Below are 18,190 nucleotides of genomic sequence, written 5' to 3'. Positions count from 1 at the left end.
TCTGCTTCTCAAACATATTCTCAGCTGTCTCAGATGTTGAGTGTCATTTAGAAGACACTCAACATCACACTTAGCACCAGAAAAACTCCAGACCAAGCCACTAAATCCACTCATAAGTCCCTGTTCCAAATAATGATGAAGTTCCTAGTAGTGATGATGAAGTTAAGTAGTGAAATACAAATCTAGTAAGTGATGAGACGCACTGCATGATGAAATCCCGTGAATAAAATTGAGCAAATTGGTAACTTGTGTAATAAAAGCATGGACATTTGCAGACAGGTGTTTTTCATGCTAAAGAAACCCTGCTAGTTCAGCAAAAGTACTATGGTAAGTCTTTTTGAAGTATTATGCATGTATTCAGAGAGATGCATGTGGAAATGTTTAGAAGAGTTCTAAACAGATTTAAAAATGTGTGTCTTTTTAGTATGAAGAAGGAAAGAAGAGGAGGAAGCCTAACTACAGCAGTGTGGATTTGTCTGAAGTCGAATGGGAAGACAAGGATGATGTGGTTTGTTGTTTTTTGATTTTCTATTTCAGTGCAGAGTGTAACATTAAACCACTGGCGCTAATAGCAAGCATACATCCCATAAAAGCATATAGTCTGCGGCCAGTACTGAAAATGCTTTCAGTATTCCTGTATATTTATTTGTTAATACTATGTGTGTATATATCACACCTTTGAAAACATTCACATGAACACTTATTTAGTGGAAAAGATAAGGCTAGGATAAGAACTGGCCTTTTTGGAGAAAGGCTATAACAAAAAAGCATTTGAATAGTTATCTTGAATATAAATCTTAAATACTTTCTTTTGGCAATTGTCAAGTTAACATTTTTAAAAATTCCAGCTTTCTGAATCTAACAGGACCTAACATACAGTTGTATGCAAAAGTTTGGGCATTATAGGCCAAGTAACACATTGTTTTCCTTTTCAAAGGCCCAGATATTTTTTGTCCCAAAACAAACAGGAACTGTTCTTTGTGCTAAAACACAGCAAACACGGGTTTCTCTAAGCAGCTGTCCAAAAATAAAAAATAATAAAACACCATCCTACAGAGAAGCTTCTTCCCACACACCATCACACTCATGAACAGCTGAACATTACAATCACTACATTCTGAATACAGTCCATGACATACATCCTATCCAGATGTTCTCTCACTCTTCACTCTTCTTTCTCTGTACTGCACTTTTATTTATCTGACAGGGTCTCAGAACAATCTGTAATACCGTCTCAACCAGCGACTCCTCTGTTCTCCATATTTATATCTATTTAATCCAGTATGCACTGTTCTTTACTGCTGCACTTGAAGACAGCCACAAGTTTTTAGCTTGCATTTCATACAGTGCAGAATTTGATTAAATTTGCAATTCAGCGGAACTGCAGTGGCCAAGATGAACTCTGAAAAACAAAGAACCCTTATAGAAATAACTGAACCCTTATAGAAGAAACTGAAACCTTGATTGCCAAGAATCTGCCTTAAGTTTTAGAGGAGTTCTTGCAGTGAGGGGAAGGGAAAAAAACAAAAAACAAACAAAAACACAGCTATAATAATTTAAAGATTTCTTTGGTTCCGAAGTATTGCAGTTCACCGTTTTCATATCTTTCACTAATTTATTTTGCTTTACTCATGAGATATGCAAGTTGTAAATTGTAAGGGGGAGTGTGGCTGTGTTTAGTCATTTAAACCATTACCTGGGTACCAGTTAACTTCTTGATTTGTCTGAATTCCATGCGGGAACCACAGCTCTGGAGATCATTAACAGCTTAGCTTTTGAACAGTAAATAAGGAAATTTATCTCAACAGCATGTGTTCTGTGTATTTTACAAGTATTTTATTTAAGCCATTTATATTAGCAGTAAGTGGGTTAGTAGGAAATCGTGCATGTAAAACATATGAATGCAGTGAAAAGTAACTGCATTTATCATTCCTTTTTTGCTCATTATCTTAGGAAAGTATCATGTCAGCCAGTGGTTATCCAATGATCAGTTTTGTTAAATTCCATTATCAGCACACTTGGTTTAACATAATGAGGTATTCATTAGACAAACAAAGCTGTTGAGTTATAGCCATTACATATTGCATTAATATTATTTGTATGAATTCTAATGCTATTAGAAAGAAAATGGTATAAATAACATGTATAAATAACGTTTTGTGAGTTGTTCGATCATCTTTTTCATGTTTTACACCTGCTATTGTGTGTGGCTTTAGCTGCGCAATGCTATGGTGAACAGAAAGACTGGGACCTTCTCCATGGAAGTGAAGAAGACTGTTGATAAAGGGGTGAGAGAATTTGCTGCCTTAAATGCACAGCCTAAAGTTCAGAAATGCCCTTTAGCAGGATATCCCACTAGATGGCACTGTAACATGCTGTGTGTGTTTGCATGTGTGTTTTAGAAACGTGTCCTTGTTCTGCATAATGACTACTACTATACAGACATTAAAGGAACTCCTTTCAGGTAATGTGGCAGTGTCCTCAAAGAGCAGATGTTTTAGCCCCACTGATACAGTAATATAGCCAGAAGTCATTTGTTGTGCATGTGTGTGAGAAAATGATTGCGTGTGAAATCTAAAGTGATGCGTGTTTATTTTGCAGCTTAGGTGTGGCCTTGTCGCGGGGACACGGTAAATATTTCTTCAGGGGGAGCGTCACTGTGGAAGAAGGTAAACCCCCACCACTTCCCAATAGGCTATATATAAAATAAAAAAAATGTTGTCTTTGTGCATACGCGCTTAAATGCATTGCCAGGTACCAGTGTTTTTACCCCTGTGGTTTTCTCCCCCTCCTGGTCATGCGTGTTAATATTCATTCGCTCAGACTGTGTAACGTGTTTCTAAACTCAGCTACTATGTGGGATTGCGAGAGCATGACTCTGCATTTCCTGGGATGGTCCAGCCCGTCAGGTCTGATAGAAATAGACATTTTTCATCCAGGAAAGAGGCTGATGAATTATGAATGAAATGGGGGGGAAAAAAGCTGACCATAGGGTGTGCTTGGAATTGACCATCAACTCATCTGTTGAAATCAGTCATTAGTAGTGAGAGAGAGAGAGAGAGAGAGAGAGAGAGACAGTGTGTGTCTTTCCGTCCGCAGGTTTAGAAATAGATTCCTGTATGCATTATGATAATTCTGCGTATGCGGTAAACTTTATGAGACATTTTAGCCACCCATTCATTTTGAGCACACACTTTAATGCCCAGTACCCTTGCGGTATCATTAATTTATTATTAGTTACCACAACATGACAGAACTGGAACTGTCCGTGCACTTAAACAACTTAAAGAAAGCATAAAGTGAACCAACTCTTCAGAGGTCGTTTAGTTTTGCTTACAGTGCAGACTGAAAGAAGCAAACGCTTGAGCAGAACTTGGAAAGAACTTCTTAAACTTCAGATTAGTTGGGGTTGCCCCACATGCCCCAACTGAGAGCCTGTTTTTTGACAGATATGCTCATTATGAATAAGTACAAAGGCTTCTTGTGTTTTATTGTGACAGGACTTCATGACTTGGAACATCCAGATGTGGCACTGGCAGATGAATGGTAGAGTATGAACAGTTCTGTGTGTATGTTTGCAGATGTGCTCAAGATGTTTTACTGTACTGACAAAGTAAGCTTGGGCAATGTCTAAAAATAAGAAGCACAATATTGTTTAATATACAGTGTCCTCCATAACATTAGGACGAAGACACATTTTGGTATGGACCTCTGCTCCAGTCAGATGTGATAAAAAAGTACCCATTCTACACTTTAATTTACTGAGTGTTATGCAAACATACATGCCCAAGCCATGACACCGCAACACCATAAGGTGGCATGCAGAATTCTGCAGGCTCTTTTAAGTATGCAAACTGTAATCTGGCCGTTCTGTTTTAATGGTTTGCATCTTGCAGTGTAGCTACAGTATTTCTGTTTATGAAGTCTTCAGCAGATGGTAATCTCTGACAATTACACATCCGCTACCTGGAGTCTGTCAGACAGACTATTGCGAATTTTTTTTTTACTATATTTCTGCCATCAGCAGTGGAGGCCCTCCTTGGCCAATCCCTTTGCAAGTAATGAACCAGTGCAGTCTTTTGTCTTAACGATATTCCACACAGTTGATTTTGGTAATCCCAGGGTTTGACTGATGTCTCTAATGGTAATTGCTTCACTGACTTTCATTGGCTCTGCTCTTGTCCTCATATTGGACAATGGCAATTACATACTCCACAATGTTGTAATTTCAACATGGTTAAACCGAAATGCCTGCCAATATCCTTAAATTAAAGTCTGGAAGGAGTACGTTCTGTCTGATAATTATGAGCTGAGGGGCACATCAAGGAAAATGTATCTTTGTCCCAAATATTATGAGAGCACTGTAATTATCAGTTATCCAGCCACTTCAGCCCCCACGCACTCTCCCCGCACACATGCAGTTTAGCTTCACCTAAAGTGAATCTTAAACTGTGCTATCTTAAGCTATGTTTATTTAATGATTTGTAAAAAGGTGCGACTGCAAACAAAAACATGCAACTTGCAAGATTACAACACAGTGTTCCAAAGCCATGTACACGTTAGGGCTCAGAATGCAATGGTCGATAAAGCCGTTGGACATTGTCATGACTACATGAGAATTGATCAGCTATTAAAACAGTAAGTCTCTGACCTTTAAACAAATAACTTAAACTACAGTAAAATATAAAACTAAGCATAATTATGATTCTGCATTGTGCAAGATTAAATAATAAAATACTAAATAAGATTTTCTATAAAAAGCTCATTGTAGTAAGTCACATTCAAATTGTATCAGAAATATTGTATTTATTAGGTGAGTGCTCATGAATGGCATCACAAAGATGTAGTTTTTCACTACTAAATACTACCAAAAATGTGCGTTATTAGTTTAGGCTAATTACACGCTACCGACACTGGGAGGTTGAGGACTGACACACACCTCCTCAGACACATGTGCAACCAGCCTCCAATGCGATTGGTGGAAAGCACCAGGTGTAACAATCTGACAAAACTCTAATAACTAATAAACTAATTTACTAATAAAATCCTAATTTAATAATAATAAACTCTAATTTGGATAGAAAATAAACCTGTGAGCACTAGAATATCATATAGCTTTCCCTAATATTCCCTAGAACAGACAACAGACTAACAACATTAACAACAGCACACACAACACAGCTTATAAAAAACAAAGCAGAACAGCAATTAAACAAGATCTACTACAGACGTCCACTAGGTGGGATGAGGTTATCAAAGTTCAAAAATCACCATAATCCCAAAATACTCAAAAAGCGATGCAATGTCCCAAAAAAACTCAAAAAATCCAAAACAGGGCCCAGCAATGCCAAAAAAAAATTAAGAAGAACAAGCTCACCCAGTTCCTTGTGGTATCTCCACAGTTTCAATCCAATCTTCAAGGAAAGGATGAATAGAAAAAGGAGTAAAAGTTGCATAGGCCTTGAGCAGCAATGATCCACCAGGCCTCTCATCCCAAACCTTGCTCCTCCATGAAAATGGCTGCCATCTCCCTTTCCTGTTCCCAAAACCAGGGATGTATATTCAAAATAAGAGTCACCTGTTTAAACGGACATGAAACATTTACAAAAAAAGAAACATAGAAAATTACACACCATAAAATACCAGAAAATAGGATAAGGCTCCTATTACAACATCCCAGTGAACATGGGGGAAATGAAGGACTTTAATTTCTGTGGGGTAGCCTAATTAACACTACCTGAAATCTGTTAATCATTTAAAATAGGTATTCCACTGGTCCCCTAATGTAGTGGTGTCAGATAGGTACCCAGCTCTGATGCTAGCAGACACCTGTGCCTGCCAGCTTCACACTGAAGTGATCTGGGGTGAGAGAGCGAGAGAGACATATACCCACCTGGGGAAAGCAAGGCCAATTGCAGTCTTTCGGGCAACATGACCCAGGATTCGATCCAGTGAATTCATAGTGACAGCGCCTTAGTCTGCTAGGTGTGCTTAATTATTAGGCAGTTTTGAAACTGCCAAACGTTTGAAGTGTGGTCACCGAACAATCAAGCGTTTCATGGCAAATAGCCAACAGGGTCGCAAGAAACGTGTTGAAAAAAAAAAAACGCAAAATAACTGCCCATGAATTGAGGAAAATCAAGTGTGAAGCTGCCAAGATGCCATTTGCCACCAGTTTTGCCATATTTCAGAGCTGCAACGTTACTGGAGTATCAAAAAGCACAAGTGTGGGATACTCAGGGACATGGCCAAGGTAAAGAAGGCTGAAAAACGACCACCTTTGAACAAGAAACATAAGATAAAACGTCAAGACTGGGCCAAGAAATATCTTAAGACTGATTTTTCTAAGGTTTTATGGACTGATGAAATGCGAGTGACTCTTGATGGGCCAGATGGATGGGCCCGAGGCTGGATCAGTAAAAGGTAGAGAGCTCCACGACTTAGACGCCAGCAAGGTGGAGGTGGGGTACTGGTATGGGCTGGTATCATCAAAGATGAACTTGTGGGACCTTTTCGGGTTGAGGATGGAGTGAAGCTCAACTCCCAGACCTACTGCCAGTTTCTGGAAGACACCTTATTCAAGCAGTGGTACAGAAAGAAGTCTGTATCGTTCAAGAAAAACATGATTTTCATGCAGGACAGTGCTCCATCACAGGCATCCAAAGGTGTGGCTGGCCAGTAAGGGTGGGGATGACATGGCCCCCTTATTCACCTGATCTGAACCCCATAAAGAAACTGTGGTCCCTAATAAAATGTGAGATCTACAGGGAAGGAAAACAGTACACCTCTCTGAACAGTGTCTGGGAGGCTGTGGTGTCTGCTGCACGCAATGTTGATCGTAAACAGATCAAGCAGCTGACAGAATCTATGGATGGAAGACTTTTGAGTTATCGTAAAGAAAGGTGGCTATATTGGTCACTGATTTGTTTTTGGTTTTGTTTTTGAATGTCAGAAATGTTTATTTCTAAATTTTGTTATATTGGTTTACCTGGTGAAAATAAACAAGTGAGATGGGTATATATTTGTTTTTTTATTAAGTTGCCTAATAATTCTGCACAGTAATAGTTACCTGCACAAACAGATATCCTCCTAAGATAGCCAAATCTAAAAAAAAAAACACTCCAACTTCCAAAAATATTAAGCTTTGATATTTATGAGTCTTTTGGGTTGATTGAGAACATAGTTGTTGTTCAATAATAAAAAGAATCCTCTCAAATACAACTTGCCTAATAATTCTGCACACACTGTATTTAGTAACAATGCAGTCTAAAATCCTAAACCCATTCACACATAAAAAAAGCAGATATTTACATGATTCTTACTGGATAAAATAAATAGCTCACTAAATGCTAATGCTCTGCTCTTCGATTTGTTGAAGCAGTGCCAAATATACTTGTCTGAACAGCAAACAAACAAGTAAACAAAAATAGGTGTTTTTTCTCACAGTGTTTGTGTTGTTTCCATGACCAAAACCACTGAAATAGATATGTGATTCCGAGCTTCAGTGTCGAGGACGACTTCATTAATAAAAACTGGCTGCTTAGCTGAAAAGGCACCGTTCTATCACACACACATACATAAAGATAAAGATACAATTAATTGTGTAGCTAAGTATTAAAAAATAACACTAGATGTTCCATCGGTATAACTGAGAGTCTCTGGAATTCAACTGTAGACACCTGTGAAAAGCATGAATTATTACTATTTCAGAGGCTTCCAATTTATCTTAACCATCGGGACAGTTAAGCTGAATGGAAGGTGCCTGGAGCTTTCCAGAGGCAGTATAACAATCTGGGAACCCCCTAGCTCAGACAGTGGAAACTTGACAGTACCATGGCATTACAGCAAATTAATGGCATGTAATAATACAGTCAAGAGGAATAACATATTGCGTATAGGTGATATTCAGCATAATTGTGTAAGCTAATAATTAAAATTTAATTTGCAGTTCTCTGTGAATCTCTTTCCCAACACAGCACTTATCGCATTTTAAGGATTGTCATCTACATCATTATTTGGCAATCATCACAGATATGCGAATTGTTTGAGTGAGGGATTTTAGTTTTGCTTTGTTGGTGTAGTTTGTTAGTGAATAAAACTATGCATCATGTGCATATATGTGTGGGAATTTCTCTCTTTGTTGGGGCCAAATGACAAAAAACCATTTCATAGGGTAAACTGTTTTTTTTTTTTTTTTTACATACAACTGCAGCTTTTATTTTTTTGAAGTCCAAAACAGTAGGACTGCTATCTAGTGATGGACATTTAAACACAACACAAAAACAAACCACTGTCTGCACCAAACCAACAGTTTATTAAAAATCTATACTGTGTTTTTGAGAATCGATACAGTGTTGAAAATCCTAATATTTCGATACTCAAGTGTATCAAGATTTTTTTACACCCCTGGTTCAGCTTTGCTTTGGTTTAGAGTTAGTGGGAACATTTTTTTCCACTCAAAGATTTACAAATGCAAACTTGTAAATCTATATATGTTTGATTTCAGGACATACTGTAACACAGATGAGCATCCTGAACATCGTTACTTGTCTCAGATCGAGGCCATCAAACTCTACCTCAGTGGAGGAGAACCTCACCTCAAGTGTGAGTGGAGTCATATACACATATACACACATCATTCTTTTAACACGCATGGTTGTGCTGTCATATACAATACATCTGTGTTGGCTGGTAAGGCTCTGTATTTGATGATCTTTGTTTATTGCTGTTGTTGTCATTATCACAGGTGATAAAGAGTTGATTCAGGAGGTTCTGTTTGATGCTGTCGTCACTGCACCCATAGAAGCTTACTGGACCAGCCTGGCTCTCAATAAATCAGAGTATGAAGATATGCATTTACACACATACACATACACACACACACACAAACTTGCATGCAAGCACACATACCCCAGCTCACTTGGCATGACGTTCCGCTTTGAAGTTGGCTACATGCTCTGACAAACTGGCTTCCAAAGAAAGCGCTGGTAGTGATAAAACAGATCCCTGCTGGAGGCTGATATGAACAGTGTATCCACTCTCAGTAGGTTCAGAAATTTAGGACTGTGATTATAGTTTTTAAATCTTTGACACACATGCACACACTTACAAATCTTCTTACATGTCTGTTCTTGTCTATTATTTTTCTTTTGTCACAGAAACTCTGACAAAGGTGTGGAAATAGCTTACCTCGGCACTCGGACTGGCCTGTCCCGAATCAACTTATTTGTGGTGCCAGACCAACTAAGCAATCAGTAAGCACGGAGTAACAACTCACCATAATTGTGATCACTATATAGTAGTTATTTTAGTTGTTATAGAATATTTATATATTGCTGTTGTAGGACTGTAAAACGGTTCAAATGATTGTGTTTAATCATATCACTTGCTTATTTGCTCAAATTTGACCTGAAAGAAAAATCTTTTAAAAATGTATATTAACAGCAGTTATAAGAGCAACAGCAGTTCCAAGTTCCTATCTATGGCTGAACATTTGTTATTTTATTTTTGCTATGTTAATATAGTGTGCTATTTTTGTTCTAGTGGAGACTCTTAAACAGTAGCTCTCTAAGTCATAGTTTTGATTTAGTTGCTTTTCTTAGTTTACTGCTCAATAATACATCCATAGGAGTTCTATATATTACAGTTCTACAATTAAGATTTCCACATGCATATGTTCACACACACATACTGTCATGGCCCAAAATATCGGCACCCCTGCCCTTCTTTCAGAAAATACACCACTTCTCCATGACCTTTGTTGCAGTTACAAATGCTCTGTTTTTACAGTTTGTTTTTTGTTTGTTTGTATGCATGGGAACAACACAGAAAACAAAATCTGATATTGCATTTACATGGACAGCTCATTGTTCACATAGAAACTGAACTAAAGGCTATTTTTCTGTTAATCTGTTAATTGGAATTATTTAAATAATTGGATGTTTTTATGCTTTGTGTGATGTGATGTGAACATCTATATTGTGGACTAACCTCATAGGTGGCATCGTTTTCACTGAGGTCACCTATGTGTATGTTGTGTGTTCTAAGAGACTTCCTGACGGCGGAGGATAAAGAGGGTGTGTTCAACGCTGATCATTTCCCCCTGTGGTACAAGAGAGCGGCAGAGCAAGTGCCAGGAACCTTCGTCTACTCCCTTCCTTTTAATACAGGTGAGAGGAAACCGTATATAGATAGACAAAGCATAGCATTACAGCACAAATCACAGTTTTTATTTCTTTCCTTTGTATCTGTTTATGGCGAGTGCAGATGACACACAGTAGCTAAAAGACCTGTTGCAAAATCTGCTTCTGTCAAAATCAGCAAGTGTCTTTCCTCTGGGAGGGATGGGCCTAAGCTTTAAATGTTTAAATAAACTGAAACAAACTGATTCAAACGGAACATAAAAGTGTAAATCAAAGTGTGAATCAAACATTTTTGTATAGTAACCTGTTGCCTTTTTGTTGCTTTTTACCTCTGTACTGAACCACGATTTCTGTGTACTGTTACATCCCTAATAAAAACACAGGGTCAGAATGTTTTGTTTGTCAGTTAAGGAATTGATATGTTGGTTAGAAGAGCACTGGTTTGGATATCCTCACTGTGAACTCCTGCCATGGATTTCACCAGCAGCTCACCTGATTAACTCTATTGAATGATTGATCAGATAAACAAACGGCTGGATGGCAGTTGTAGATACTGAGCTAAAAGGTCTGTAAGCACACTTACACACGTACACACACACACACATACACACACTCTCTCTCCCTCTCTCTCTCTCTTTCTCTCTCTCTCAATGTACTGTGTTTTACTTCAGTGAGCTATGAAAAATCTCTCTTTTACAAAACAGTGCCTTCTTGTGGCAAATAAGCAAAATACAAGAAAGAATAGAATAGAGTAATGGCAGAAAAGAGAAGGAGACAGATGTCTCTCCAAAAAGACATAGACAAGGAGGTTGTGTGTGATAACTGTGTGTGATGTGGCATCAAATTATATCACTCAGTTCATTTTTTTTTAAATGACTCATTTTAGCAACTCTCTTTGGACTGCATCTAATTGGCAATTACAAACAAAGCCTTTATACTTTGTAGGAGACAATAATGTTGCTTAGATGTGAAGTTTATGTGAGAATCTTTAAAGCATTATTATTCAGAGCCTGAGATCAGAGCAAACTTTGTTCTTTGTGTATTTCCATTAATCACCAGGTCTAAGATGTCCTCATAAAGGACCTACTGTTTTTGATGGTTTCTGTGGGCACAGTGGCTGGTTAATATTGCCTTCCATTAGTTGATTTTTGCATGTGGAGGTCTGTAACATATTTCAACCAAATGTCTCGTAATAAAGAACAGCAGTGTATGAATGTGAAAATACATTCTTGTCAAAAATAACTCTTTCAGAGCTGTTGTGACATGACCATACTTTCCCGAAGCATTTTTCATTTTGACTAAACTGTGTTGGCTCTGTGTTGTCAGATAGGGCAGGCCTACAGATTAAGGGTAATCTTTGAGTCTTTGACTGAAGCAGATTTGCTAGGCATCTCCACTGACAGGGTAATTTCATCCTATAGGCTTAATCTGCGCCCCCAAAATTGGCCTGAGTGGGTTTTAGACGTTTATCTGTAGGACTGCTCCTACACAGGCCCTAGTGTGTTGACGTTAAATGTTGACAAGGCAGAGCATGTCAACCTCAAGAGGCGAGCCGATGCATTTCAGTGACTAACAAAAAGAAGCTCTGCCTTTTCATCATCACCCCTCTATCTTCATCTCTTTCATTCACTTCTTCTTCTTAGTCTTTTTGTATTACAGCATGATGGAGGTTTTGGCATCAAATCTGCATTTCTCTTTTTTCTCTCCTTTTCTTTCTCATTTTCTCTCCCTCATGCTCTCTGTCTCTCAATCTCTCCCTCCTCTCCCTCTCTTTTTCCCCTCCCATTTTCTCCCCTTTGCTCCTTTTTTATTCTTTCTTTCTCTCATTCTCTCTCTCTCCCTCCCTCCCTCTCTCTCTCTCTCTCTCTTTACTGTCTATTTCCTTTAGTTTTTTCCCTCTATTTATTTCTCTCTTCCCCTTTTTAATTTTTTCTGTTCCCTTCACTCATTTTGTCTTTTCGACTCTCTCTCTCTTTCGCTTTAATTCTCTCTTTCTCTCATTCTCTCTCTTCTCCCTCTCTTTTTCACCCTCATTCACTCTCTCACTTTTTTATTCCCTTCTCTTGTTCCTCTCATTTTCTCACTTTCACCTTCTCTCACTTTCATTCTCTCTCATTTTTTCTCTCTCTCTCTCTCTATTTCTCTATTGCTCTCTTTCTGTTCAAGTGTATGTTTTGAGCTTCAGGCAGTGTGTGTGGAGTGTGAGGGAAAGGGAGAGATGGGGGGTGGGGGTGTGTGCTCCAAATCGGAGCATCTCATGCGTTCTGGCCAGATGTTTACAATGTGTGTGTGTGTGTTTGACTGTCATTCAAATCATAATAAAAACACACTACACTGTGCATAAATGCTTTTTGTGCACGGTATGTTTTACTGCATTCAGAACACGCCAACTAATTGTGTGTGTGTGTGTGTGTGTGTTCCCAGGTTCTGAGAATAAGAGTGTAGTTCTGGCCAGCACTGCTATTCAGCTTCTAGATGAGAGAAAGTCGCCCATTGCTGCAGGTAAGACATCAGCCTTTCTTATTTGGCTTTCGGCTGTTCAGCACTCAAATGGAAATAACCTTTTTTTAGGGGGAAATGTGTGTGTGTATGGTTATGTGTGTGTGTGTGTGTGTGTGTGTGTGTGTGTCTGCACTCAGTTTAATATGAAGACAGGATTATTCTGAGCTTAAGCTCAGAAAGAGCAACTGAGGGATTGAGCTTAGTGGTTTTAGGCCCATTCTGTCCCTCACTCTCTCTCTCTCTCACACGCAAACACACTTCAGTTCTGCACTAAAAATGCTGGTTACTGGATGGTCAACACTGCACACTTACGGATATTTTCTCCTGCCTCGTTTAAAATCCATTAAGCTGCCACATGTAAGAGGTGAAATAATTTAATATAGCTCTCTCTTTCCCTCTCACTCTCTCTCTCCATGTCCAGAACTGTGCTTTATTCTTATACTGTCCCCTACATGCAAAAAAACTACGTCATATAAAAATCCGATAATCATAACACAGTCTAATAAACAAATCCAGTTAATTATAAACTCAGTTCATGTGTAATTACTGACAGAGCTTCCAAAATTTGAAAGCTTTTTTTGGTTAACCTGCTGATTACATATGTAACAGGCCAGTGTGCTCCCTGAGAAGCACCAATCTTTAAACCAAACAATGCGATATATGATGCCGATTCCTTGTCCACCAGGGTACATCGTTTTATTTATAACTACTTATAATTCTACACTACCTAGAGGACAATTGTATTGCGCAATTGTGGATCGTTAATGTCTTATTTGTGATCTCACTTATGTGTGAGATGAGAAGGGATTATTTATTTGATCAAGAATTAAGGATAATGCAAAATCACTGTTTATTCAAATAATAGGGTGAATTGATATATTTGTTAGATGTGCATAAAAGGGCCCACATAAAACAGCAATTCATAACATCTAAAAAACAACAACTAAAAAAAGGTTCTTTGTCTTGAATGAGAAATCATCAGAATTCATATTGAGACTCCAGTGTTATTAAGGCAAATCTAAGCAGTGTGAAACTTTTTGAGATCTGTACTAAAACTCAAGAGGGGGCACATATGAGATTACACAGACGTTTGCTAACCTCTCCTTTGTCTTTCCATCTGATCTCATTGCTGTTTTGGAGAAAATACAGAGATGTTAAGGAGAGCTCCTTTTTACTTTTCAGGCACCGCTGTTCTGATTTTATATCTGCTTCTTTCTGGGGGGTTAGTGGTGTTCCAGATATCTGCATCGAATGTATATCTGTGGATTTTACTGTGTGTGATGAGCTGATTGGTGTTCCAGACAGATGTTTTTACAGTACATCAAGATGCTGTTCAAATTAGATGTGATGAGTGGATTGGGATTCCAGGTAGCTGTTTTATGTTGTCTTCGCTGTTCTTACTGGGTGTGATTAAGTGTTTACATGTAGCTGTAGTGCTGCTGTGTTGCTGTGAGGCTGCTGCGTGTCAGAAGCTGTTACAGGGTTCAAAACCAAGTGACTGAGGGAATTCCTTTTGGGTATCTGTTCTTGGCTCTGCAGTGTTTGTTCTGAGACCCATCTTCAGGTGCATCCAGAAATAGAGCGATCTTCAGGAATGGTCAGAGGGAATTGGCCTAGAGGGAAAAACCTGCCTTTTTCTCATCTCTCTCTTTCTTTCTTAGTCCCACACCTCTTTCTCTCATCAATCATACTTCACCTTTGAGTTGAACTATCTGCCATTATTTATTTTAGTGTTATATATACACTTTTTTTTTTTTACTGCAATAACAAGAGAAAGACAGAAAGGAAGAGAGAAACAGACGAGTGAATAACTGGTCAAGAGTTGTGTCAGAGGTCTGATATTTTGTTAGCCATTAGCCATTAACTCTAAGGTAATAATATTGTATTCCGAGTAATGCTGAGCCATTTATACTGATCCAGTCACCATGTAAATGTTCACACAGTTTAAATGGCAGCTTGTACTCATCTAATTAGGATGTAATGTTCTCACATGCATCTCACATGTAACGCCTCACAGTACAGCAAACTCATAATAAAGCAGTCAAATATATCATATATTGTTACAAACTCTGAGGTCCACACCATGATGTAATTCAAATTGTGACTTTTCTGCACTGTTACACCCCTGTCATGCACTGAAATTTCTACTGGTTTTTCAAAAATGCAATAGACATATAGGAATGAGGTCACTGATTATGGCAGTGGGCCTTATTTAGTAATATCTAGAATTTCCTAAATGTGTTCATGTAAAACAATCTAACAAAAAGTTGCTCAGAAATCACTGCAAACCAGCACATTTTCAAAAACCAAAAAGGCTAATGAAACTGTTTACAGGCAATACCAGTACACTACCTTAAAATATGTCATATTTTTGGTTGGCAAGGACTTAAAAATTTAAAATTTTACAATTAAAATGGGACATTTGTCTCAGACCTGTGTCTAGTAAAAGCACTGTAAACACAATACATATCCTCCGTGCTGTTGTAGACTCTACCTGGCAGTGGCAGAACCAAAAGGATTGTGATGGCTGTTTTTAAAATGGGACTGTTTTTATGTTGATGACTTGACATGTCAGTTTGATTGTCTCTTTAGAAAGATTGTAAATTCTGTGTATAACTGACATTTGAATATGCTTAATGTTACATTAAAAATAGTTTGTTATTCATTTAGCCCTTATATTTTAGATGGTAAGAATGATTTCCTTTCACAGAATATATATAAATATATTGTTAAAGGAAACCATACACATATATGTATATATGTATATTTGTATCCTGTCTGTTTCTAGAGGGAAATAACATTTTACAAAGAAAAACCATCAGTCCAAACATTTTACAAAAGAAAGCAAAGTCCACACTGACTGTGGTCAGCCCATACTGCCAAATAGAAAAGCACACTTTTGCTAGACAGTGCGTCAGAAGTAAAAGGCTGGCAGCTTTAGGGGCTTTTTCCTACAATGCACCAGTCTTGTTTTTTCAAACGTTAATCAAGGTTGTTGTAGCCTAGCAAACTCGCCTTTAAGGTTGGCTTATGTAAACCTCTGCTGTTTCTTGAGCACAAGACAATTCTCCTTTAACCCCTTTTTAAATCCACACTCCATCTGTGTGTCCAAGTCCTGGTCAGTTGTGCTGCTATAGAAAACATGCGTAACATCTACACACACAGCTGGCTGTTGTACATTGTTGGCTGTTTAAAATTACAATAATGCTAAGCTCTTTTCTGGTGCTTTCCTTTTATCTTGCTGCTGCTTGCACTTGACTTTGTGGAAGATTAATGGGAGTGAAAAAATATGGCATGGTGATCCCAAATCACTGGTCACAACAACATGTCAGCTGCTGTTGTCAAGTAGTGTTAAAACTTTATCTTACTGACCCATATATATAGATGGGCAATATTGCAAAATGCATGATCACGGTATGTGAAGCTTGGAGGCGGACATAAATGCAGGTATTTAATAAATATAACTAAACAGAACAAACAGAATACAAAGAGGTACACACTTTTTGACTATAACCATGATATAGCTAAGCTCAACAAAGCTTAGTGCAATTTATTATATATATTTTTAATTATTTCATGATAATGTTGGACTATATAAGTCTTTTATAGGATCTACCTTTTAATAATGTTCTCCTAATATCTCACTTCTGTTAGTAGTAGTTTGTGATGTGATCCTACTGGTTCTTTTTTTGTTTATTTGTTCATTTATTGGAGCCTTGGGGTGTAAAATATATGTATCAGTGATATTTCAAGAAAAAATAAGTAATCCCTTTGGAATTGTCTGTATTTCTGCATCTTTTATTTGTAAAATGTAGTCTGATGTAGTCAATGAAACTTATCTGAAAAACCTGTTTTCCTGTACTGTTCCCGTCTTTATTGAGCTCATTGAATGAACACCCACAGTGCATGCTACAAAACGTAAGCGAACCCCTTATGCTAATGCTAATGATGTTTCCAAAAGCTAACTGGTCAAAGGTTTCAGTTTTAGTTTCAGTTAATGAATTCCTGCTAAATCTGTTCTGTACAGTCAAACACTGTGTTTTGTGTTTTAGAGGCATTCACACTGAACGCAAACGCTGCCATTTAGACAGTCTTTTTGCCACTCAGTGGGCGTGGCTACATTGACTCCCGCTACCGGTGACATCATGTGCATACCCCCTATTGGTCATCAAAGTCAATTCACTTATTTTTTCTAGTCTGCACTGCGAATGTTTACTAAGGACATGGACAGTATGACCTTTTGTATGTTTTTAGTTTATTAGATTAGATAGTTTGTTAGATAGTGTTTATCTATAATTGCTTAAAATTACACTGTTTATTGGTAATTATTATACACATCCAGGTAATTCCAGTGGGTTGACTTATTTTTCCTTGTACCTAATTCCTTGTTTCTATTGTACATTTTTTATTGTTGTATTTATGTAAAGGGAATTAAATATGTGTCCATTTACTGTCAGCATTTACAGATAACACTGGTATGGTAATAGGCTGAGATCACATATTCAACTTGAATCTGTTTCGATTACAAAACTGTGTGTACCAAAATATGCTAATCAAACTGAATCACGGTGAAATTTGTAATTCATGATGCACTGAATAATTCCCTGATATATCCTAATTGGTTAAAAAAGATGCACTGAGATTTACACCCTTGCCCTTGCCTAAGCTCCTTAGACTCACCTTCATTATACTGCAGTGACGACAGTGTAAGTATATGCAGGTTTGAGTGTGTGCGTCTGCATGTGTGTATTTCAGTGCCTCTAAAGTTGAGTAGACAGCTGACCTCACAGCACAAGGCCACTTTCACATTCCTCATTAGTACATCTGAGTAACCTAGCTCACTGTGTGTGACTCAATGTGTGAGTATGCGTATACGTCAGTGTGTATTTCCGGTGAGTGTGTGTGTTTGAGTGTTTGGACTTTGTGTATCCTGTCCAATGGTCTGATGTGTTTGGAGAGTCAAGTCATTGATCCAGCAACGAAATAATGTTGGTTTTAATTAAGACACATATAGGGCACTAATTTGTTTTCACAGTATTGGAAGATACAGGCAAGCTACAAATGAAAGGAAACACATTTTATACCACTAAAAATGAGTGGAGAAACATGAAGAGTAAAAATTCTTCCAGGCAGGTGTTCTGCATGATAGTGTTTGGCAGTTAGCATCCTACTATGCTTTGTAGCATGTGTACAAATGCTAAGTAGGCCCAGGTGTCCTCAGTTTTGGATCAAGATGCCTAGATGAAAGTAGTGTCTTTTAACAACGGTTGATTATTGGGGGCACAAGTGGCAGGAGGTACCAGACTGTCAGGGACGGCTGGCTCTAAGACAGGAGCATCTGGGACAGCTGGCTCAGACACTGAAGTAGTAGGGACCGCAAACACATGGATAAGGGCGGCTGGGACTGTTGGCATTGGGTCAGGGGCAGCTGAAATCACTGGCTTGTGGACAAGGGCGACTGGGGCCGCTGGCATTGGGACAGAAGTGACTTGGACCACCGGCATGGGGAGAGGAGCGAGTGGGACCACTGGCAGGAGCGGCCATAG

The 18,190-nt window shown here is 38.3% G+C and overlaps 1 protein-coding gene across 3 annotated transcripts in view; it reads left to right on the top strand.

The window, feature by feature from the left end:
• The window catches only part of cacna2d3a (calcium channel, voltage-dependent, alpha 2/delta subunit 3a), a 241,835-nt gene that overhangs the window by 164,482 nt on the left and 59,163 nt on the right, over positions 1 to 18,190 (top strand). For all 3 annotated transcript variants that reach the window (XM_072682138.1, XM_072682137.1, XM_072682136.1), the window contains 10 exons: positions 425 to 508; positions 2,217 to 2,288; positions 2,403 to 2,464; positions 2,602 to 2,669; positions 3,501 to 3,546; positions 8,507 to 8,604; positions 8,747 to 8,840; positions 9,159 to 9,254; positions 10,048 to 10,169; positions 12,567 to 12,644. In XM_072682138.1, coding sequence (XP_072538239.1) covers positions 425 to 508; positions 2,217 to 2,288; positions 2,403 to 2,464; positions 2,602 to 2,669; positions 3,501 to 3,546; positions 8,507 to 8,604; positions 8,747 to 8,840; positions 9,159 to 9,254; positions 10,048 to 10,169; positions 12,567 to 12,644 — 820 coding nt within the window. The remainder of the gene's footprint in view (positions 1 to 424; positions 509 to 2,216; positions 2,289 to 2,402; positions 2,465 to 2,601; positions 2,670 to 3,500; positions 3,547 to 8,506; positions 8,605 to 8,746; positions 8,841 to 9,158; positions 9,255 to 10,047; positions 10,170 to 12,566; positions 12,645 to 18,190) is intronic.

This window comes from Salminus brasiliensis, chromosome 6, assembly GCF_030463535.1.
Source record: "Salminus brasiliensis chromosome 6, fSalBra1.hap2, whole genome shotgun sequence".
Classification (NCBI taxonomy): Eukaryota; Metazoa; Chordata; class Actinopteri; order Characiformes; family Bryconidae; genus Salminus; species Salminus brasiliensis.
The sequence above is the reverse complement of the archived record's forward strand: the minus strand, read 5'-3'. Positions and strand labels throughout refer to the sequence as shown.